The following is a 22614-nucleotide window of genomic DNA, read 5'->3' on the forward strand; positions in this document are numbered from 1 at the left end:
TTGCAAGTGATGCAGTTAATTGGACAAAAAAGCAATTAAGGTTTTAAGGACTGGAGCGTGAAATGGATGAAAAGTGAGAGAGAAATGTGAGTTAGGTGACTCCTGATCCCTGAGATGAGACTCAAGAGCACAGAGAAGAGCTGTCAGACTATTAGAGAGGCAAATGAGGTCCAGTGTGTTGATCAGTGTAATGTTGTACTTACTACACCCTTGGCTCAGTAGTCCTGCAGCTGCCTTGCTGTCACCCTCTCTAGCATAATACTTAACAGACACTCTGGAGGTTTCCCTGAATGATTCTACATTAAAAATACAGGATATAAACTATGTCTTACCTTTCACCTACTTATAACTTATCTTCACGTGAAGTCAAACCATGCATTCAGATGAGCTTCACATTTGTGTAGGCAAATGTGTGTGGCTGAGAGAGGGAACTTTCTGTAGCCATTACTCCCTGAATATATTCTCAGTACTAGGCATGGCTCCGAGATATTTAGAGAATTTTCCATCGTTTTGCATCACTGATCAGATATGAAAAGCAGACACGAAACTGCATATATCAACCAAAATATAGGCAATGCTATACACATTAGAATAAGTGGTTAGCTTTTAATGTAAATATAGCCATTAATACAGAACTCTACATGAAGAATAGAAGCATGTTTTGTAAATCTCAGATTCTTAGGTTCTAATGTTTTACTATTTGCATCATAAAGTTTGTAAAGCTTAGGGCATCCTATTAAGTTTGTAATGTTTGGAAAACATAAGACAGCACTGCGACAAATCGGCAGTGTACTATAATAGTCTAATACTTTACTTATATCCGGTTTGGTTCCATTATTCTGAAGGTGCCGCTTCCTGTTTGCTTCTTTTAGTCCCTTCTACTTGACCAATTACCTTTAACCATCTTCACCTGTGCGCGCTCCCCCGTTGCATGAGAAAGGTAAGCGAAAGCTTCGTTTTGTTATTGATTTTGCGCGAGAGCATTTTTCTGGTCATGCCGTTTTTACCAAGCGATAGTTCTTTGTATTGTTTTTCTCAATTTAACTCTTACATTGTGCTTTGGCTTTCAGCCGTCATTCACCTTCCGGTCCACAACCCCCCACTCTGGTTTCGGCCGTAGCCCCCGGTCGATCTGTCATCCAGCCATTAAATATTACCGCTATAACTCGTCTGTCTGGACCTCTGCATTGTGCGACTCGTTTAAGTGCCCACTCTGAAATAATTAATCTGATGCCCTTCATCTAGTGCTTGTCTCCGTTTCAGATGGAGCGCCTGCTTTTATTTTGTAAACTGTTGTAAATAGATTGTGTCCAGAGTCAAATGCCTGCATCCCACAGTTCAGCAGGAGACTTCAACATGCCTCTTCTTCCCTCCGCCACCTCATCAGTTCAGCATCAGGTGCCGCATCATTAGGGGTGAGTTTGCAGAACATGATCCGTAAATAACGTGAGGTCCTAAGGGAACCCGCTGAGCACGCGGCTAACAAAGGGACTAATGGCTTTTAGACAGGATTCCCCATAGTCAGGCTCAACACAACCACACGCTGTTTACACAGTGGTTTTCTGGCCCGTGATTCCTCAGACGTCGTCTTGCAAAACACTTGTTAACATTTGCCAACTTCTCTCTCTGGGTTTGTTTAGAGAACCTGTAATCATCTTAATCCCCAGCCAGCATTTTCTAAAGCCTTACACAATGACTTGTGTCACTAGCTCCCGGCTGGCGGATTATTCAGTCAGTTATAGAACAGTAGTAACAGGGAGAGTAGTGAAGATGATGCACAAAATGTTCAAATCAGAAAAAGCATTTCCTGTTGAGAAAACGCACTGAATGCTAAAATGCCAGACCACTGACATCCAGTGGACAAACCTTCCATAGCAACAAAATCCATGTTGCACGAAACTGTTTACTAAATTTGTCCATGTAAATAAATAAAATGTCAGTAGCCTGAAATGAGCTCTAAAATTAGTCTTTTTGAGATCAACAAAAACGTGAGTCTTGCCAGCCAATACCAATTACTGATGAGCTTGATCTGTTGATGTGTGTTGCATCCAACCGACACGCCTGATCAAGGTTTATCATCTGGAGGACGCCCTTGAGGACCAGTGTTGCCCACCTGTGACTTCAATCGTCTGACAAAGCTCCTCCAGCCTTCACGGCGCCTTCTCCGCCACCAGATGGCGCAATTGCGCCGCCCCACGTCTTTCCGCCTGCTCCTGTTGAGCACATTCCAGTACGTTCACTGTGCCTCTTGTGATTCTAAATAATTTAGTTTGTGTGACTATGATGGAGCATAGATAAAGAGGAGGCCTGCTGGGTCAGCGTGAGGGAGCGGCTCACTGGTACCTACTGCTCCTCAGGTTTCCAGCTGGAAGTTTCATTCAAAAGTGAAGACAAAACAATAGATTCTTTAAAACATATATATATATATATATATATATATATATATATATATATATATATATATATATATATATAGATATATATATATATATATATATATATATATATATATATATATATATATATATATATATATATTTCATATTGTGATTAATCCAACCCAATCCAGCACTATTTATAACTCGACACGTTACCTTGATTCTAACTCTTTGTACTTTGTCACCTGAGGGGACAACTGGCTTTAGTCGCCATAACGACTAAGACTTCTGAAACCCGACTCCCCCATCTAACCTTTCACTCTGCTGGCTCACGACTGTTTACTTGGGCCATAACCAGACTCTAGCGAGTCTGCCTTATCTATGCACAAACTGTATTGATTTGTAGTCACTGGCCACCTGTGCAGTGCAGTCCAATTCAGTCCAAGACAACAGCTCTAGCCATAATTCAAGTTTTACAGGCTCACCATTATCAGTTACGACTACTAGTGAGGTGACAGAGGGAGCAACTGCATCCTAATATATAATGCGCACCAGCATGACTCCAAGTTATTCCTAATCATAATAAAAATGCAAAAATAGTCTAAAATAAAATTTGGCCTAAACAGTAAAACCAGTAGCCAGTGTTTCACTGTAAGAGTCACACTGATCAATAGATGGACAGTCTCCCTACACATTACCTTTTAATGGGCAACAAACCCTCAGCAAACACAGGCTTCCAGAGTGCAACTCTTTCAAATCATTTGTCTATGTTGGGGGTTTTATAACTTCCTGTGAAAAGTTACAACACAACACAGAAATCTTTTAAAAGGCCACTTGCTCAGAGCTTCTCGGCAAAGCTGAGAAACCTGGTGACTCAGATCCTAAGGAAGTGAGTACCCAAGTTTCTGATACAAAAACAGCTGATGTTACCTAATCTCTGCCGACTGCTGCACGTGTTTCGACTAGCTCTGCACTCCAAAGCCAAAAGACACGTAAAAGTCTGCGTGAGGCGATAAAAAAAGTCATCATGTCATCTTTAATTTTACAGTCACAATCGTAATTTTCTCTCCAGTGTCTTAAAACCATAAAAAATAAATATACATTATGTTACAAAATAGTTCCAGTGTTGGTTCAATAAAAAAAGAAAAAAGGAACACATGGACATTTGTTGACCTGCGTGTACAGTATGTATGGTACAAGGGCATGGAGGGAGAAGTGACAGACATATGAACAGGTTCATTCATGTAGTTTGGACAAATTATTTAAACTGAGTTAAAAGTCAACTGACCCCTAAATCCAGTCTGCACTGACTGACACGCAGAGCAGGTCCCGGAAAGGCAGGCTTCAGGTTTTATAGTGCTTGAACTGATTTGTGTTCACTAAGGCCGCGCACGTGTAAGGCCCCAAACCGGGCTGAAGGCACGTCTGAAAAGCAAGTCTAAACGATTTCTAGTTCAGAAAGTTACTGCTGAACTACAAATTAGGCCATTTTGACAAAATCTGCACAATAATTACACTTGAAATGCACCGTCGAGAAGCTTCGTGCGCTGGAAACAAGGAAGAGCATTGGATGTGGGACCAGTATGTCCAGTATGGACGAGCTGGACGTATTAAAAAGTCACGTGTTTTAATTTTGTGGTCCTTCAGAACCTCTTGGACTACAGTAAGACTGTACCAGCATGTATGAGTTCATGCACAGCGATGAATCACTGCACAGCAGCCGGCTTCCTCTGGGAGAAAGCAACTGTCCCAAAGTCCTGCTCCACCTTCACCCAGTGACTGGGAACGTGACTCCTCGTGATCACGGCCGCGTTTTTCTTCATCTTCTGACTCCCGTGGTGGTTTTGGCACTCCGCTCACCCAACACAGCATTCCCTTTAGACTCCTCCCACCTCGCTGCTTATTTCCTCATCTCAGGCAGTCTTAACGTCTGCATGTAATACTGCTCTCCAGAGGGAGGGAGCGCAAGAGGAAGGAATGGGTGAATCCACGCGCTCGACCCCTCCATCATCATCTTTTTTCCCGTTTTGTCCTCCAGTCCTGGCTTCTCCTCTCCTTGGCAGGGCGTCTCCGTCCCTCCCCTCACAAGGGCAGGCTGGTCTGGGTTTTCCTAGCAGGTCAGATTGAAGTCTCATTACTGCCGCTGTTAAAGGAAGAAACGAGGGGGGAGGGGGAGGAGGGGTCAGGGAGATGCAGGGAGGAAGGGTGGGAGATAACGTGCAAGGAAAGAGTGAATGCAGGGATGCGGTGAGTCGTCATGCAGGCTGATTTCATGCTATCAGTCAAAGACATATTCAACATACAAATTTGAGTGTCTCAGTAAGAAACCGATAAGCAGCACTCGCTTTGCGTCTGGAGCCTATGATGACACATGCACGGTTGCATCAGTTGGCATTGGGGGGGGGTCAACCAGTGCTTGTTAATATGCGCTCATGCCCACTCTCCTCCCAACACTACTCACTCGGAGTCGGACTCGTTGCCGCCGTTGACCGTCCCCGACTTCAAGTGCATGGCCACGCCGCCGTTGGTCTCCCGGTAGACGGCCGCCGGCGGGGGTCCCGGCGGGAGCTGCGGCCGCGGGGCGACGGGCGGCTTGATGGGGGCGCCGGTGTCGTGGTTGCCGGGGCGACCGCCGTCGTTGGACGTGAGCGAGGACGTCCGGGGCGACGGCGCCATGATGTTGACGGAGGCGGGCGGCGCGGAGGCGGCGGTGGTGTTGTTGTTGTTGGGGGGCGGGGAGGTGATGGTGGGGGGGTTGTAGTCGCTGAGCTTCTCCCTCAGGCGGTTCTTCATGTTCTTGTCGGTCAGGGGGGGAGGGTAGCTGATCTTGTTCTTCAGGATACCTGAGACACATGGTTGTGGTGTGAGTGCAGTGAGGGCAGACGGCAGCTCGCTTCGCTGGCGCGACGTCTCCTACCTTTCCTCTGCTCCGGGTGGTGGTTGCTGTTGTGCTGGCTGGGCGTCCCCGCCTCCTTGGCGTTGCCGGCCGTCGGCCTGTCTCTCTCCTGCAGCGTCTCACGCTCCCTTTCGCCGATGTGGTTGAGCTTGTTCTCCGGGTGGAGCTCCACGTTGACCTTGGTCTCCACCCGCAGCCTCTCCGGCCCGCCGGGGTCCTCGCTGTCGCTGGCTGTGGTGGCCTCTGTGGGCCAGTAAGGCTTCTTCACATGATTGGACACTGAATCTCCTGAAAGGGGTGAAAAACGTTTGTTATCCAACTCCTGTGTATCTGCATATGTAGTGTATGGCTCCCACTGGAGGGCAATGGGACGAACCCTTGGGCGTGCTGTGAACGGGCATCCTCTCGTTGTTCCACTTGGGCTTGACGTCGATGTCGTCGTCCTCGCTGTCGGAGGAGTGGGAGGAGGCGTAGGAGGAACTGTGTTCGTCCGCTGACAGCTCGCTGTCCGAGTCGGAGTCTGACGGGGACGAAGAAGCGACAAACAGGACGTTAGCGTCCCTCAAATCACGCGAGGCGTGAACGCAATGAAACGTAAACGGGGACGAGCTAAAGGGGCTTCACCGTCTCCCTTGGTGCCGTTTCTGTGGAACAGGGGCCCGTCCAGGTCCGTGTGTCCTTTCGCTGCGCCTGAGGAGACGCTGGGCTTCTGACCAGACTCCTCCCTGTGAACACGGATAAAGAAACAAGGACGGGAGAAAGAGAGCGATGAGTGGAAATGTGTAGGTGAGGATGAGGAGGAGACACAGAGGGAAAGTACAGCGGTGCTGCGAATGATTTCAAGCCCTGACTTGAAGCTGGAGGCAGCAGCTAATATAAAACCAGACATCTCTCATTACAAAACATTTACCTCTGCTGACTGGAACCAATAAAAGCGTGATTTACAGTGGGTGCACGAGAGGTTAAAGGCAACACACAGCTTTAAAAGAAAGACATGAATCCATGTAATTGATTGACTCTCAGTGGGAACCAGCGTCCACCTGTAGCCTCGTTACTGGATGCAGGTATTGGCCGGAGGGCAAAAAGCGTTACTGGAGCCTCGGACCTGTCTGATGGCTGATCTGAGAGGAGCTTCTGAAAGCAGCTGGAAGCGCGCCTGAAGCCCCGAGGAAGCGGTGTGTGTGTGTGTGTGTGTGTGTGTGTGTGTGTGTGTGTGTGTGTGTGTGTGTGTGTGTGTGTGTGTGTGTGTGTGTGTGTGTGTGTGTGTGTGTGTGTGTGTGTGTGTGTGTGTGTGTGTGTGTGTGTGTGTGTGTTACATTCCGTCGACCGCCTCCATCTCCCTCCTGCTGTCCTTCTCTTTCAGCTCCTGCCCATCTTTCCTCCCACCCCTGCTTTCTTTGCTGATCGGACTTCCAGCTTGGCCCCCGGCGCCTCTGCTGTCACTGACCCCGGTCCCAGCTCGCGTTACCCAGACGACAGATTTACAAGCCGAGGCGTGCGGTCAGACCTCGCGCTGCTCCTGTAAAACCCCTTAAAACGCACGCCTCCCGCGGATGACACGAGACTGGGAACGCCGCCGTACAGGAAAGAAACACGTATAGCGCCGTGGGTCGGGATGTCGCACTTATCATTTCAAGTAGGGAAACAAACACCTACATTTGCTGTGTGTAGGAGACGCTTGGTGCCAGCAGAGGAAACACAAGCAAAAGCCCAAAGGAGCCTGAACGCCGCTGAGTCGCCGGGCGCGGGTGCAGCAGACGTTCAGGCTCATGCAGCGAGTGAGCGAGCCGTTACCTGAGTGCGTGAGCCAGGTAGCTGCTGCGGCTCTTGGCTGACCTGAGCGTGCTGTCCAGGGAGACGGTGGACTCCCCGAAGGCCGAGCGGTACAGAGGCCCGTCCTCCGCGTACGTGTTGTTGCAGTTGAGGGAGCGCTGAGGAAACGGGAGGTGTTTTTTAAGGCAACAAGACAAGAAGGGAATGACTAAAACGAGTGCAGAAGAGAGGTTTGGGCCTCTTACTGTGAGTAACGAGGCGCGTGTGGTGCTGGATTCGTCAGGCACGCTTTTGTTTCCTGAAAGGACGTCCTTGAGCTTCTGCCGCGCCTCTTTGTTGATGATGACATGGAAGAAGAAGATGAAGACTCCCTGCGAGGAAAGCAAATATTAGCACTTACTATGACAAACATAATGCGTTTGGTGTAAATAAGGCTGAAATGAGGTGAATGTTAGACCTGCAAACAGCTGAAGGCAGCAAACAGGTAGTGGAAGATCATCACGTCGCTGTTGACGGCCATGAGGCCGAGCATCCAGGTGGCGCCGATGAGCAGCAGCAGGATGAAGGCCATGCGCAGCGCGGGGCTGAGGGTGGAAACGCATGAACGTTAGGTTCAGATTCAGTGCTAACGTCAACGTCAGGGTCAAAGGTCGCGTCACGGAGGCTTACACGGCGCCCGACTTCTCCACGGCCTTCTGCCGCCGACCACAGGACGCCTTCGCTGCGAGGATGAAGATCACGATGTTCACCTGCGGAGAGGGCGCAGCGTTATTCCACCGAGGCGGTTCGCACTCATCTTCATGGGGACGGGGGGAGAAAGCGTCTCGTACCAGGACGACCACAAATATGGGCCCGGCGAAGCTCCAGATCAGCGTGTCGTGGACGGAGAGCCAGCAGAAATCTGGGTTCCCGTAACCCTGAGGGTCAAGACCCACTGCCAGACCTGCCGAGGAAATGAGGTCACAATTACTGAGGGACCAGGAAACACTCGCCCTCCTGCTCTCTCTCTCTCTCTCTCTCTCTCTCTCGCTCTCTCTCTCTCTCTCTGTCTGACTCCTGTTTAATCATCTTCCCACGAGGGGACAAGCTGCAGCCTGAGCGGCCGCCTCCCGCCTCACCGGTGATCACCGCGGGTATGCCCCAGCCGATGGCGTAGTAGAACCGCATGTGCCCGTGGTTGATGTTGCGCATCTCCGTCAGCATCCGGTAGATGTGGAGGCCCTCGACGAACATCCAGGCGAACGTGCACATGTAGAAGTAGTGGAGGAGGATGGCTATGACGGTGCACACGAACTGCAGGGAGAAGAAACGAGAGGGCGCCTGTTATTGGACCTTCCCAGCGTGCTGCCGTGGCGGAGGAATGCAGTGTGTCAGGGACCGTCCAGGCGGTTCAGATACTGTACTTTACAAATCCTCTGCGTTGCTACAGAGATCAGAGGGAAACTACGTTGACGGGGTTATAAATCATCCCGCACTTAGCCCTGGGCTCACACTGACAGCATTCCACAGCTCTGACACACACACACACACACACACACACACACACACACACACACACACGCACACACTCCTACACGCCTCATCAAAAACTTTTCTAGTGCAATGTGCACTGACATGCATGTAATCTCACAGACCCCTCGTGTTTCAGTCTTACTCTTACTCTTGCTTCCACTGTGATGCTCAGAGAACTGGACATGAAGATGCTGTAATGTCTTTTTCAGACTAGAGACTGCTCCAAACTGATACATTCACAACCGTGTTGTAAGTTAAATACTGAATCACATTAATGCTGTTTTTTCTACTCAACAGTTGAGCAGTTGTATTGAGGAAACCTTTGTCATGGCTTCTATAGACTCGTGCCAGTCACAGCACGTCCCAGCTACCGGTGTGTGTGTTTGTGTGTGTCTAAATGTCTGAATCAGCAGGTTTCAAAGACTTCCTATACCTTTTCATCCTTTACTGTACTTAATCCGGCATTTCCAAGCAAAGGGTCTGGATCCTATGCAACTACCGGACACTGAAAACCCACTCACCGGATTGTCGGTCTGATTGATGCCAAGCAGGAAGACGAGCTCGGAGAAGAAGAGCGCTGCCACCAGGTTCCTGTGGATGGCGTGAAGGTTGGAGCGGAGCCGGCGTAGGAGGCACAGCAGGATGAAGGTGAGGAGGAGGAGGAACAGGGAGACCGACACCGTGGTGTAGGTGACGATCTTCAGGGGGAGGACGTCGCCGTGCTGCAGGAACAGAGGGAAAGATCAACAAGGAAACACGTCAATCACAGCTGGATGTGAGACATGAAATGAACTGGAGAATGAACTACGATGGACTGCACCTCTCGCTTGGAGATGTCCATGAGCACGGCAAAGCTGGTCATGTGGTTGCACTGGCAGCTTATGTGGCTGTTGTTCCTGTTGAGCACCTCGCAGCCTTTGGACGACCAGCCTCCAGTTCCTCCGATGCTAAAGAGACACGCGGAACAAAACAGAAGGAATGTGGGAAATGGAACATAAATGCAAAAAACCCCAAAACAATCACGCTCTAAATGCACGGTGGTTTGTTTTTCAGTCCAACTCACGCGATAGAGTGGTTCCAGAAGACGCACACGGGTTTGGTCCGGTCCTCTGTTTCCAGCAGGGTGTATTCAAGTGTGATGGGGGGGTCCAGGGTGGAAGGAAGGGGCGGACCCTCGCTGTGGACGGTGGTGCTCACTATGGCTGTGTTGATCACCGGACGGTTGGGAAGCCTGGAAAAAAGGGTCAAGAGCTGAGCATTCAGATCTCCTGACTCAGCAAGTTTTTCTTTTCTGTACATGAACCATGAATGTAACACTCACTACACAGCTTTTAACGGCACACAGTAGATTTAGTAGTAGCCCTCAGTACCTCAGACTCCTTCGGTCGGGGTCATATCTCTCTGGAAGCAGCTTCCCCAGTGACTTGTACACTATCACCACGGCCACCGGCAGAGGGGCAGCTGGCTCCAGGTACCGCCGCCTCCTGTTGGATGCCGTGTGCTCCTCAGCCAGTGGCGGCTCGGTTTGGGCCGGAGGGGCAGGGGCAGGGGTGGCCTCCACTGAGATGGACAGAGACAGGACAGAAGGAGGAGTCTGCGGGCTTTCACACCATATTTCCGTCACACTTTCAGCACACAGTGGCCCTCCTCCCACCTCTGTGGCTCTGCATGCGGAGGTTGAACTGGGGGAAGTGGGCGGTGGACCTCAGCTCCCTGGGATAGGCCTCCTGGATGTCCTGAAACCGGGGGAACGTTGCCTTCTCGGGGTCCGACACGTCCAGGTAGTCCACGGTTAAAACTAGTGGAAGGACAGGGCAGAGGTGATGGTGATGATGATGAAGCACGTGGCCGCTGGGAGGCACACGAGGCCGTCTACCGTTCCTTCCACTCACTCATGTTGTCCGTGACGATGGTGAAGGGTTTCAGGTACGTCTTCCGGACGTTCTGTGCCAGCGTGTTGGCGTAGTCCTCGAAGTTGCGGAGCAGATGCGCGGTGCCGCCGTCGGTCCTCTGGATCTGGTCCCAGTGCTCCTTGTTGTCCGGGGCTAGGATGGCGCTGCCTGCCCGCACCAAATTCTGGAACAAACAAACAATTCAGATGGATGAGGAGAAATAAAAGGAGAAAATGATGGAGGTTTTGACCAGTAGGGGGCAGTGTGCCCCCAGCACCATAGACATTAACTACTTTAAAGTTGAAATCTTGCCAACCGCTTTTAAAGGTTGTAATATTCCGGGCTCAGTGGCTTCTACCTCATTGAATTCTGCGTCCTTCATGGCCGTGAGGTCAAACCCCGCCTGCCGGCTCTCGTACTGCAGCACGTGATTGAGCAGCTGCGCGGCGGTCTTGACGTCGTTGCCGTAGTAGCGCGGCGTGTTGTTGGTGGCGCTCTGCAGCAGGCGCACGATGGCCTTGGAGCGCTCGCCGTCCATCCTGGAGCTGTTGCGCCGCAGCTCCTCGTTCTGGAGGAAGAAACGCACGCAGGTTAACGGTGTGAATGAGATCCAATAGAACCGGGGCGAATCACACTGTGAACATTAAGGCCTAAAGTAAGCAACGTTTTATTTCTACTCACCAGCTTCTTTAGATGGGAAAAGGTGATGGTGGTGCAGTTGAAGAGCTCGGGGGACAACCAGCCTTTCTCATCGCTGCAGTGGCGAATGGCAGTGCCTGGGAAAACCAAAAGGAAGAGCTCATTCAAGATTCCCTGAAATTCAGAAATCATCCGTTTCCTTTTTCCCAAATAAAAACCTTTCCGCTACGGTTACACTTTTAGACATCGTTGTTCAAATATTTACAACCGTCCTGACTTGTTCAAGACTGATAAAAAAAACTCATCTACATGCAAAGTCTCCTCTAATGCTATTGTTGCGAGGGAAGAAACGGCTGAAGGAGCCGCCAGCTGGAGCTGAAAGAGGGCGACGAGCGGTGTTGGCAAAATAAATTCCTCAGCGGCGCTGCGGAGACAACACGGGGGTCGCCGTGGCGACCGGAGCTGCTAACGGGGGTAACGAGGAAACAGGAACGGGTCTGCGAACATCACACCTCTCTGTACAGAAATACTTTCTACATGACGAACTGCTGAAAAAAGAGTGTGGAGGAGGTTTCAGCTGTTTGAGGGGAAGAAGAGGGTCTCACCAATGGACCCTTTGGGACAGTTCATAGCAGCGGGGTGTCCAAACTTGGCCTTGGGCCACCAGATGCCTGCGTCGAACGCCTCGGGGCATCCCTCGTACACAACTGTGGGTGGAGACACAACACATTGGTTGGAGTATGATTTTACATTATATTAAACAAAGACGAGGCTTCTGATTTAATGAAAGAAACAATACAGATGTCTCAAATTAAAATTCAAAGCACGCTCTGAGTGACGGTGAGAAGTCTGATGCCGGGTCAAACAGTAACAACAGTGACATTCATCTTCCTTTGGGCACTTTGTGGTGTCTGTCTTCCATTCATCTCTACTGTATTGTGTGAGCGCAGCCCCGCTGCCAGCTCAGCCCCGCTGGCCAGAATTGTCCCTTCTGCTTGACTGGGTGGCGACAAAGACGCAAAGTTAGCTCGATTGCAGCACCAGCACATGTAGGAGCGCTGTTTGTTTCCCTCTGACACTTCATCGCTCCAAACAGACATTCAAAGAACCCACACATGCTGCTTCTGAACTATGTTCTCATTGCTGTAACCTTGCCATAACCTTATCATTCATTTGTGGGTGAAGCTTGGGTGAAGGTCTATGTGTAGATGACCAGAACATTTTTAATTTATATATTTATAATTTTCAAGTCTAATACCCTCATATCCTCATACCTTCACATCCCGTGGGGGTGACCTCAGCGAAGGGGTTATCGCAGCGGTTGCACTGACGACCTATGACCCCTCCCTTGCAGGGACACTGGCCGCTGACCGGGTCGCAGGTTCGAGACTTTGAGCCCACGGAGTAACAGTCGCAGGGGTAGCACGTGTCCTCCCCTTCCGGGCGGTAGTGGTTCTCCTGCCACACGGGGACACGGCGCAGGTGGTGAGAGTTAGCCTGCTAAAAGCGTCCTTTGCTGAGTTGCGTCTGGCCTCACCTTGCAGCGGCACTCCCCCGTGGTCTTGTTGCAGTCCTTGTGGAAGCCTCTGCCGGTGTCGCAGTTGCAGGGTCCGCACACGGGGCTGCCCCACCAGCCCTGAGCGCACTGCTTCTCCACTCTGCCAAACACAAGGTTAGCTTAAATAAGACGCGGGCTAGCATGCCGACGAAGCAGAGAGCATCTGGGGAGTCGTACTTGGGGATACGACTTGGTGCTAGCTGCTACGAAGCGGATGAACTTCCCCAGTTATGAAGAGTGAGTCACTTATACAAATAAGAGGTGTGATCTGCATCGGGATCTAATATGGGACATGCAGTAGCATGGGGGCAAAGATGACCAAACATCGATCAGTCAGGAATGGAGGCGCAATCCCATATCCTGCCTGACGCAGGAAGTGATGCGTGTCACAGGGGAAGGAGGAAATGACTATAGACTGTGCAAACCTTCAACCTAGGGTTCCTTTACCCACTTGTAGCAATGGCACTTACTTGTTTTCACAGTACTGGCCGTAGTAGTTCAGTCCGCATTCGCAGGTGTAGCCGTGGGAGGAGCTGGGTTTGCGAACGCAGGTGGAAACGTGCTCGCAGGGGTTGAGCTGGCAGGCGTCCACGCAGTCCCTGCCGAAGTAGCCTGCAGGACGGAGAGCGAAAGGGGGTGAGGCTGGACACCCAGGGGCCCCCAGACCCAGACCCAGGCCCAGACGGGTCCTACCTGGGTCACACACGCAGGTGTGCGCGCTCCAGTCGTCGTGGCAGTGGCTGTTGTCGGAGCAGATGTTGGAGTCGCAGGGGTCGGCCACGTCGCAGCCGTCTTCCACACGGATCTTCAGGCCTTGGGCCACGTTGATGTTGGCCACGTTGGTGGACGTCTCGCCCATTCGCACGCCCTGGTGGTGGACCGGATGCAGAGACATCAACGCAACGGGCCGGAAAGCAGAGCGAGAAAGAAAGAAAGGCTCGGCGGGGCAGTTCTCACCTGGATGCAGCCGACGAATCCTTTGGTGACGTGGTTTCCTTCTCCGGGCAAACCTCCAACATGAAGAGACTGCAACTTCAACCCAGGGAGGTCGTTACCGAGCTCCACCGACTTCTGCTTAGAAACACAAGCCGAACATGAGCTCCCGCCGCTCCACCTCGTGCACCCATGCATTTGAAAGGGAGAGGCCCCGTACCTGGTACATGCCATAGTCCAGCGACACCGCAGCCATGTATTTGATGACCTTGCTGTCTTTAACGCTCCGCAGCTCCACCAGCAGGTGATGCCACTCCCCGTCGTTGACGCGAACCTGATGGAAGCCCAGCGACGCCACGAGCTGCTGCCTCAGCAGCACCTCCATGCGGAGCTGCTCCTCGCGCAGCTGGACGACAAAGACGGTGGAGAAACGATGTCGGGACACTCTTAGGATTTCATAATGCGTCATGTGCCGCCACTCACCAGGATGTTTATGGTGGAGGAGGGTCCAGCGTTGGCCTGCATCAAGGTACCGGCGGACTGCCTGGTGCGGAACATCAGGCCCATGTACCAGGGAATGGTGATGGTGATGTCTGGCTCGCTCCACGACACCAGCGCCTGGCCGTCAAAAAACTGGGGAGACGGCATCACTGCGCGAGGGGGGCGAGAAAGAGCGCAAGGCTTCAGGATGAGTTCTGAAACCTTCTGAAAATCCCCCACAGAATCACAAACTCTCATGGAGCTCAAGAAACACACCAGGGATGAACCTCTAAGCATGTAATTAGGGTTACGTCCTTTATAATCTGCAGCATAAACTCTCTGTGGGTCCTGGCGGGACATATTTCAACTGAGGCATTCGCAAATACGCAGGCTGTAATTAAGAAACCGAGCACATATTTGTTCCTGGAGTCTGCAGTGATCGCAGCATTTTCATGTCCGTCCAGTCTTGGAGTTCTGGCAGCACAAAGTAAACAAGGGTAAATGTCTGGTTTCTGGCGCGGCAGATGTGTGAAGTATCAAACCCGACGTGTCAACGGGCACCTGAGCGGCCAAAGACCGCTTGCCGGGTTTGTGTGATCCCAGCCCAGTTCAGATACTGGATACCGGGGGCCTGGCGCTGGCAAGGTGCCTGCCTCATAGAGGAAAGTGCAAAAAGATCCATTCACACCGTAACACATTGTTTGGAAAGTTGCCCTGAAGGAGGAAATCAAAGCTCTCTCATTACCACAGCAGAACATGAGACAGACGACAAAGTGTAAATAACAACACTGTTAGGAAGTCCTGAAGCAACGACTGACAAAATGATGGATTGTTATTTATCTACATATATTTATATATATCTCAACATTTCAGGTACTGGATCTTTATAAGCTGGACACAGGACGGCTTTGGGGTCACTGACGTAGGTGTGTGTGTGTCTTCAGTTTCCCTGCAGAGTCCGGCCTTTGGGGTGGTGAGTCACAGTTTGTTCTTTGTCCTTAAAAACTCTGAACCCAAGGCTGTTCAGTGTCTAAACAATAGTGAGCAGATGCTTCAGCGTGACATGAGTCACACTGACTCATAGCAGGTGTTCCTTGTCCCAGGTGATCCTCCAAAAGGGCCATTTCCTGGAAGTCCCCCAAATACACTCACGTCCACAAAGTAAATGCAGCTCACAGACCTATAAATAGATCCTTTAAACATTGGACTTTCTCTTTTCCCAGACATTTTAATCACCTTGTTCGCAGCTCTTGCCTCCGTAGCCGGTCGGGCAGTCGCAGCTGTAGGTGTTCCACCTGCTCACACACACTCCTCCGTTCTGGCAAACGTCCTTCGTGCAAAAGTTCCTCTTTGCAGGACAACCTGAACAACGAGCGCATTTGCATTCATTTCAACTGAAAGGTATTTAAATGCTGCTATTCAGGGCTGCTCACTGGTCACGATTATGCATTTCATAAAAAGGTGACCCAGTACTTTTTTACTTTTAGCGCTAATCACCTCATGACATCAGATGCTTACAAACCCAGTTTATTGGTGACATAGGCGCATATAAATCAGCAGGAATGTGGCTTCGGAGGCCCACAAGGGCTCGAACTCAGCGTATCTGACCTGCTGCGGTGCCGTTGTTGGCGATGTAGCTGGCCATGTCGATGGCTTTGCTGTCGATGCTCAGGCTCCTCATGCATCCGACGAAGTCTCTGTTCCGCACCGGGAAGTCCTCGGGCAGGTTGGGGACCCCTCCCAGCAACAGCGGCCCTGTCAGGTCCAGTGACCTACAGGATGCAAAGCCACAGAGTGGACACACTTACTCAGAATTCAAATGCTGCTTGAAATGTAAGTGCATCATAAAGAAGCAAGATTATTTCATCGGTCTTTTAAGGCATCGACCCTCTCTTGAATAAAGGTCTCTGTGTTGAAGGTTAAACGCTGTTGCAGGGCTAACGGGCCCCATCACCGCGACCGAGTCAGGCTTCCACAGAGCGGGTCACGTCGGAAGCTGCTTAACCGCTGAGCCCTTCAAGATCAAAAGCTACAGGGCTTAGAGAGATTAAACGTGATGCAACTCTGGACAAAAAGTCATGTTCGTATAAAGTTAACGACACTGTTGCTTGGCCAGAGGGTGGATTTTGCATTATTCTGCATCTGGCAACACAATTTACACAAGAAACAGATCCAGATACCTAGAAACGAACAGACCTGCGCAGTGATTATCCAAATATATCTGCGTGTACATAAACATAGTAATAACTCATGGATTCATGGATAATTCTAAAGTACTAAGGCACATTTTGTGGTGTACAGTGCGTGTGACCTGCACTACAAGTTTTTAAAAGTATGCAGCCTCATTAAGTGGCCTTTGAAGCTTTCTCTGTCCCCACCCTCCCCTGAATAAATGTGTCTCTGCACGTTAGCGCTCCCAGATCCATTTAAAAGTTCCACACTGTAAATATGAAACTAATTAGCGTGTGATAATGACACGCTAAGCCAGCTGGAGAGCTGAGTTTAGACGAGCGCTTGGTTGTTTAAGGCCACGGCTGACAGCACACAGGCCACGAGGATGAACTCAGATTAAGAGACAAGAGGAGGAGAGGATGGATGAATAGGAGGTGTGCGATATGATGTACTGAGGGTAATTTGACATAACCCCAAGGTAAGACTTATTTGTCTGTTGAGCGAGTCAACAGAAATCCTCCTGCTTACTTCTTCTGGCCCGTCTGAGTGCCCTGAGCGGCGCAGGAGTAGTTGCCGATCTGCTTCCCAAAGCGAATCGCCATGGAGATGTCGCAGTCGTCCACAGCGACCACGGCCACCTTTTCTCCAGAGGGTCCGTGAGGGACGCCCAGACGCCCAATGTTGGGCTGAAAAACAAAATAAGATAAAATAAAACAGAGGTTGTTTATAAACATATGCACATTTATAGGCAGCTAATTATTGTGCAGCCTCATAAATGCGCTCAAACTATTTGTGAACTAGCGGCAGGGTTGGTGCTGGGTCAGTGCAGCTGATTTTAGGCAACTCGGAGCAGAGAATTCACAGGTCCCACTTGGCTTAAGACAACAAAAAGCTTCTTTGTATGTTTGCTTGAACCTAACAATTGCAAAGTAGGCTAATTCCTCCATCAAGGCCTGTGGCCGATAAATGTTGACCTGAGAAAATGAGGATCAGCTTATATGAAATCAGGCCACCAAATGGCTCCAAATGTAATAGTCCAATATGAGACCAAAGTTCAATGGAGCGTTTCGTCAACGATAGTTAATAATAGAAGTTGATAATAATACTAGATTCAAGGATGCTGCCACCAATGAAAACACGGCACTCACTTGACTTTTGTGAGACAGAACACTTTGTTTGTGCCTTAGCAATTTGTTTTAAGACAGTTGTAAAAATAAAGATGAGAAAAATTCTTTTATATATAAATATTTTTAGCTTTAATCATTGGAAAAAGCAACAAAAAGAGAGGAATCAAGACGCAAGATGTGTCCACTTGTTTGTCTCATACCTAAACAGGATTAGGGTAATGAGATACTGGTGGGGCAGAGACGTGGACAACAAAGGAAGAGAAGGGAAGTAAAAAAAAAAAAAAGAAAGCGCTACAGAGAAAAATAGGAACGTGGATGGACAGAAATAAGAGAAAGATAAAGGAGAAAGAGTCAGACAGGCAGAAACAGCAGTGTCTCCTGGTTTGGCTCAGGTGGGCTCGGGTCCGGGCATAGTTTCCATCCCAGGGGGGGTTTTGTTGTAGTTCGTCTGTGCCGCTCCCTCCGACATCCTCTGTTTCCGCTGATTCCACAAAAACACGTTCACACTTTCCACGAAGACAAACGAGAGGCGCTGCTTTACATTCACTCCCATGTGAATTTGTTACTTTTGATGAGCATGATTAAAGTATGACAAGGTCCAGGTCCATAATATGATAAAAGGCCTCAGTACAGATTCTTGAGTTGAACCTTTACCAATGTTTCCATAGCAACTAAACATCTGTCAATCCAACCAACCCATGCGTGAAGCTCTGGTTGGGGCCTCCCTCCATTAAAGTACAATAACTAATGAGGAGAAAAAAATGAACAGACCCTCTTATTATCTTCTTCCTCTTAAAATATGAGACTGTGATGCTGTGCAGGCGGTAGGAACGACCATGAAATATGCAAAAAGAGAATAAAACACAATGTTAAAAGTCTGCCAAAAGTGGTATAGCGACGTTATTATTTCTCCTCCTGACAGTGGGAGAATGAAAAGCAGAGAAAGTGTGACGAGCATGTAAAAAGGATTTTATGGCTACAAAAAGGTAATTTGTCTGTGACAGAGCGAGCGAGTAGACTCTTCAGCGATTAGCATCTTATCACTGCTTTGAGGCTCAGTCAGGCGGGGAAGGGGCGAGATAAGGACGGGAAGCAAAACACAGGAGAGAGCGGGAGAGGAGGGAGGTCCAGACGCTGAGCACAATCCACCCGCAACCCCCAAACCCCAGGAGGCGCGGCTGCTCAGGAACTGATGACCGCGACCGGCGGAGCTTGTGTGGTGTCGGGCCTCTTTCCGACCTCTAATCATTGTGAGGGGCCCCGCGAGAGCCTCTCGCTTGATTCCCCTCCGCCGACGCCGAGCCGTTCAAGATTCCCTCTCTCCGAGGTGTCGTCTCCAGGGGCGACGGCCACGGCAACGCGCTTGGTCCCCGCGGCTCACCAGCAGGAAGGAGGAGCAGGAAGGAGGAGCAGGAAGGAGGAGCAGGAAGGAGGAGCAGGAAGGAGGAGCAGGGGGCGAACGGCCTCGTTCACAAACGCAGGCGCCAAATCTTAACACACACGTACCATACCATCGCACACAACAGAGCCAGCCGGCAGAGGAAGGTGTGTGTGTGTGTGTGTGTGTGTGCGTGCGTGTGTGTGTGTTGTGTGTGTGTGCGTGTGTGCGTGTGTGTGTGTGTAAGGCAGGAAGCGACCCATATAACTGCACACGGCCGCACAGCTCATTGTGATAATAGAGGAAAAGCGGCGCACAGTCCTGGGCTTCTCTCAGGAAACGCTGTTGCTATTGTTGCTCCGCCGTGAAACCAAACTCCTGAAGCAACAACAACGTTCAAACAGCGCTGCAAAGTAAGCTGCAGAAAAGCTGAAGCCAAAACTAAGATGGGAACTGGACCAACGATAATATCTCTTATGGGCCCCGTCATGCTCCGGCTACTGTGTCGCCACCTCCTCTCTCTCTCTCTCTCTCCCTCTCGCTCTCTCACAACAACCCACTCTTATCATATCCACATTACATCACCTGCCCTCGGGCTGTGTAAACCTAGAAGTGTGAATTATTCAAACACTCGCATAGAGACACCCACACGTCAACACTGGGGCTTCCCAGAGGCTTCACACAGCTTCGCCCTGACTCCATCAGGGCGGCAGACGCACAGCGGCTATTGTTGTCCTCGTGGCCCAACAAATGTGCGTACGATGCACGGACTGAGGTAAGAGAAACTGTACCCTCTGTGGAACAGCTTAAGAACATTCCTGCTGCCGCTCTGCAAACGCGGCCGCTGCCTGTGCACCAGCGTCAACGGGGTTCCCTCTGCTTTATGACGCTCAGCCTTGTTTCTCAGAACCAGGGCTACACAAATAGGAATGTGATTTGCCAGCATCCATTATCATTCACACCGTGCACGGCTTTACTGTAAGCATTCTAGTTCACTGAATTATTCAATGGCACTAAGTAGAGGACCCGATGCTGCGATTGACCTGCTGCAAATGTGATGCGCAGGCAGAACGAGTCGCTCGTTAACAATGTTAGCTGATTCTTCATGATTCTTCACCGGCTCCACTTCAATGACAGCCTTGCGTGCGTGAGACGAGGAAGCGAGACGCACTTAAAACCCCTGCAAACAGTTGGCAATTATTACCTAACACTTAAATTGCTAATTAAATTGAATTAATTCATAATTCATAATTATATACAACCTAAAAGTAACTTTACTGTAATTAAATTATTAATATTTACTACAATAACTATTGTATTTTTACTGCTCACAGTCTATTTGCCTAACTGTGCAAAAACATAAACAGGAAACATCTGACTAAGTTAAACTAACAACCACTTACTACTAATAATAACCACCCTTTATTGTCCTTGTTCACTCCAGGAGCCGTCCCTGACTGTGTCAGAGCGTCCCCTAATCTTCGCCGACAGCAGCGCTGCTGCCAAGCACAACAAACACCTGATGCCTCCGCTACAGCTACCTGTCGGGCCGCCTGCCTGCCTGCGGAGGCTCAGACATGCTCCTCTCACCTCAACAACCATCAATGCGCAATGACAGATGAGCAGGGAGGTTGCTACTCTTTCATTCCTGTGCACACAGCGCCGGCTTAGGTTCCTGCAGCCAGACGGAGGAACGGAGCCAGGCCGATAAGGACGCAGAGGAGGGACCGTGATGTACAGCTGCATCCACCAGATAAAAGCGTTTGATGCGTACATGCAGAGATGCTGAATGTGAGCTGCTGTGAGAGTGATCGTCTCATTATAAGTGATGGTGTCAGAGCTCTCCCCAAATGGTTCAGCTGCACTCAGCTCCTTCACCTCAACCCCTTCTGGAAACGCTCACACTTAGACGTGAGCGTGAAATACACCACACTGTACTATGAAGCAAAAAGCAAATGCATCCACTATAAGATTGAAGGTCACAACAAATCACAGTGAATTAAACTTTGTTTCTCTGTTAGTTGCCTGTGTGCTGGATGTGGTTTTAAAACACATGCAAGTGGAAATCCAAAAAGAAGTCACTGCACTTTGAAACCAAAAGCAAATCATGCATCAACTCCACCCAAACACAGCAGAGGAACTGAACTAGTTTGCAAACCTCTACGCAATCTAAAGTCCAAACAACCACCAGGACCTGCTAGAACCCCTTCTACGCTGCAGTCCAGACCAGAATCTGAGGCGTCCACTACTGTCAGACCCGCACTGATCTAGAAGCAGAGCACCTACTGCGTGAAACCCCAGAGAGAAAGAGAGCACCCGCGGGGACTAGGCTAGAGGTCAGGGGTTACCTCCTTCTGAGTGAGCTCCAGCCAGGCGGTAAAGAGCGGGAGCCGCACGGCCCCACTGGAGTCCACCAGACTCCCCCCGTCCTGGGAGAGAGACACCGTGAGAGAGAGACACCGCGTTAGACCTGCAGCCCACATCCACGGGACTTGTGTGTGTTCATGCTACCATCTCTGGACCTGGTTAAAAGCGTGGCTAAAGGTGCCCGCGGGTCGATTGGCTGCGGGTCCTGCCTCGCTCAATAGGCCACAACTCACACACCGGGGGACGCAGAATCGCGTCACGCTGCAAAATAATATGCTGCGCGAAGCTCCAAATCCAGTGTCACCAGATCACAGTGTGTTGTAATCACTCAACAACACACATCTTTATCTGAGGTCTGTGGAAACATACGTCAAGAGGAAGAAAGAACAACGGCACAGTCTCTTCCTCTGGAAACACGCCCTGCTGGGGAATCCACAGCCTGGGCCTCACCTGAAAAATACCCACTTAACCTTCCTTAAAAAGCACTTTGCAAAGAAAACACACACTGCGGGAGCGGTGTTGATGTTCAAGTGCCTCCACACTGTGCACAGCTGGTGTGTGTCTGTGCTGTGACACCGTCAAACACCTGTATCTGCCACACATGGCCTCAACTCCATAACACTTACTCTCTCTCTCTGCAGTTACAAGAGCACATGTCAGTGTGTGTGTGTGTGTGTAAATCCACTAAATCCTGAAACATCAACAAACAGACAAGAGAGACACACAGAGAGGAGGTAACTCGTCCAAAATTTATGTTTGAGTAAACACAAAATGCTCTACGCGTTTGGGGCCTGGAGGCGGACGCAGCGATGTGCACTTGGAGGTATGCCGCGAAGTCATTCGCACTTACGTTGTGTTGACGGTCACGCGCACACCGCCGACAGGGGCGAACCTTCGGTGCTGCTCGGTGATAAGAGCCCGTCTGGGAATGCGGCCGTAAATAACACGACTAACAGAGCAGCGTCATGAAAACGCCGCGAACGCACAGGAATGCGCCAGGTTTGGAGGTGTGACCACGGATCAGGAGGGAGGTTAATTATAGTTTGTTCATATTTATACATGTATCTGACAGGCCTTGTTCTTGTTTAACCAACAGCTGGTGACACATGGGCACAGATGTGATTATGAGCCTCATCGTGCTCACATTTAAACCTGAAGTACCTCTTTTGTTCTCTAGTTGATGGTGAAACGATCAACGCAGCCAACCGCAGCCTGAAATCGCCAACATCCTGGCGCGTCCGGCTAAACGACGCTGTTTCCTGCAGTTTAGCACGGGAGCGGGCTTCAAACAAAGCTCCCTGCTGCTCCCGGAGCCACCATCCGCTCTTCCTCTGGGTTCGACTGACTGCGTGTGCGTTTCCTGTTTGGATTCGCTTTGCTGACACAGTCAACTGTCCTTGACACGTTACACAGAGGAATTTTAAATATGCCTCGAACCTAAACTTCTGTTACGAAACATATAACAGCGGTGCGGCCACAGGCACAGGCTCACACACACACACACAAACA

The 22614-nt window shown here is 50.2% G+C and overlaps 1 protein-coding gene and 1 long non-coding RNA gene across 8 annotated transcripts in view; one reads left to right on the forward strand and one right to left on the reverse strand.

Moving 5' to 3' along the window:
• The window catches only part of LOC114863085 (uncharacterized), a 22868-nt gene extending 1789 nt beyond the window's left edge, over nt 1-21079 (forward strand). Inside the window, exons 2-6 of one of the 3 annotated variants that reach the window (XR_008695474.1) lie at nt 873-940; nt 1071-1415; nt 2071-2230; nt 14935-15034; nt 20183-21079. This is a non-coding gene — a long non-coding RNA (uncharacterized LOC114863085). Of the gene's footprint in view, nt 1-872; nt 1416-2070; nt 2231-14934; nt 15035-20182 lie in introns of all 3 variants that reach the window. The other 2 variants (XR_008695475.1, XR_008695473.1) reach the window with 2 other exon arrangements.
• celsr1a (cadherin EGF LAG seven-pass G-type receptor 1a) overlaps nt 3396-22614 on the reverse strand; it is a 46531-nt gene continuing 27312 nt past the window's right edge. The window contains exons 7-37 of one of the 5 annotated variants that reach the window (XM_055511112.1): nt 21087-21167; nt 16762-16919; nt 15670-15833; nt 15298-15423; nt 14065-14231; nt 13802-13987; nt 13606-13719; nt 13342-13516; nt 13119-13260; nt 12628-12748; nt 12365-12548; nt 11696-11797; nt 11133-11227; nt 10810-11019; nt 10452-10635; nt 10214-10357; nt 9930-10119; nt 9623-9790; nt 9380-9506; nt 9081-9281; nt 8166-8340; nt 7878-7990; nt 7717-7796; nt 7505-7631; nt 7293-7418; nt 7111-7205; nt 5899-5999; nt 5651-5794; nt 5296-5562; nt 4840-5221; nt 3396-4488 (exon numbers count right to left, since the gene is read on the reverse strand). In XM_055511112.1, the coding sequence (XP_055367087.1) occupies nt 4461-4488; nt 4840-5221; nt 5296-5562; nt 5651-5794; nt 5899-5999; nt 7111-7205; nt 7293-7418; nt 7505-7631; nt 7717-7796; nt 7878-7990; nt 8166-8340; nt 9081-9281; nt 9380-9506; nt 9623-9790; nt 9930-10119; nt 10214-10357; nt 10452-10635; nt 10810-11019; nt 11133-11227; nt 11696-11797; nt 12365-12548; nt 12628-12748; nt 13119-13260; nt 13342-13516; nt 13606-13719; nt 13802-13987; nt 14065-14231; nt 15298-15423; nt 15670-15833; nt 16762-16919; nt 21087-21167 (4677 nt within the window). In that variant the 3' untranslated portion in view covers nt 3396-4460. Of the gene's footprint in view, nt 4522-4839; nt 5222-5295; nt 5563-5650; nt 5795-5898; nt 6000-7068; nt 7206-7292; nt 7419-7504; nt 7632-7716; nt 7797-7877; nt 7991-8165; nt 8341-9080; nt 9282-9379; nt 9507-9622; nt 9791-9929; nt 10120-10213; nt 10358-10451; nt 10636-10809; nt 11020-11132; nt 11228-11695; nt 11798-12364; nt 12549-12627; nt 12749-13118; nt 13261-13341; nt 13517-13605; nt 13720-13801; nt 13988-14064; nt 14232-15297; nt 15424-15669; nt 15834-16761; nt 16920-21086; nt 21168-22614 lie in introns of all 5 variants that reach the window. The other 4 variants (XM_055511110.1, XM_055511111.1, XM_029163914.3 and 1 more) reach the window with 4 other exon arrangements.

Source organism: Betta splendens, chromosome 9, assembly GCF_900634795.4.
Source record: "Betta splendens chromosome 9, fBetSpl5.4, whole genome shotgun sequence".
Lineage (NCBI taxonomy): Eukaryota > Metazoa > Chordata > Actinopteri > Anabantiformes > Osphronemidae > Betta > Betta splendens.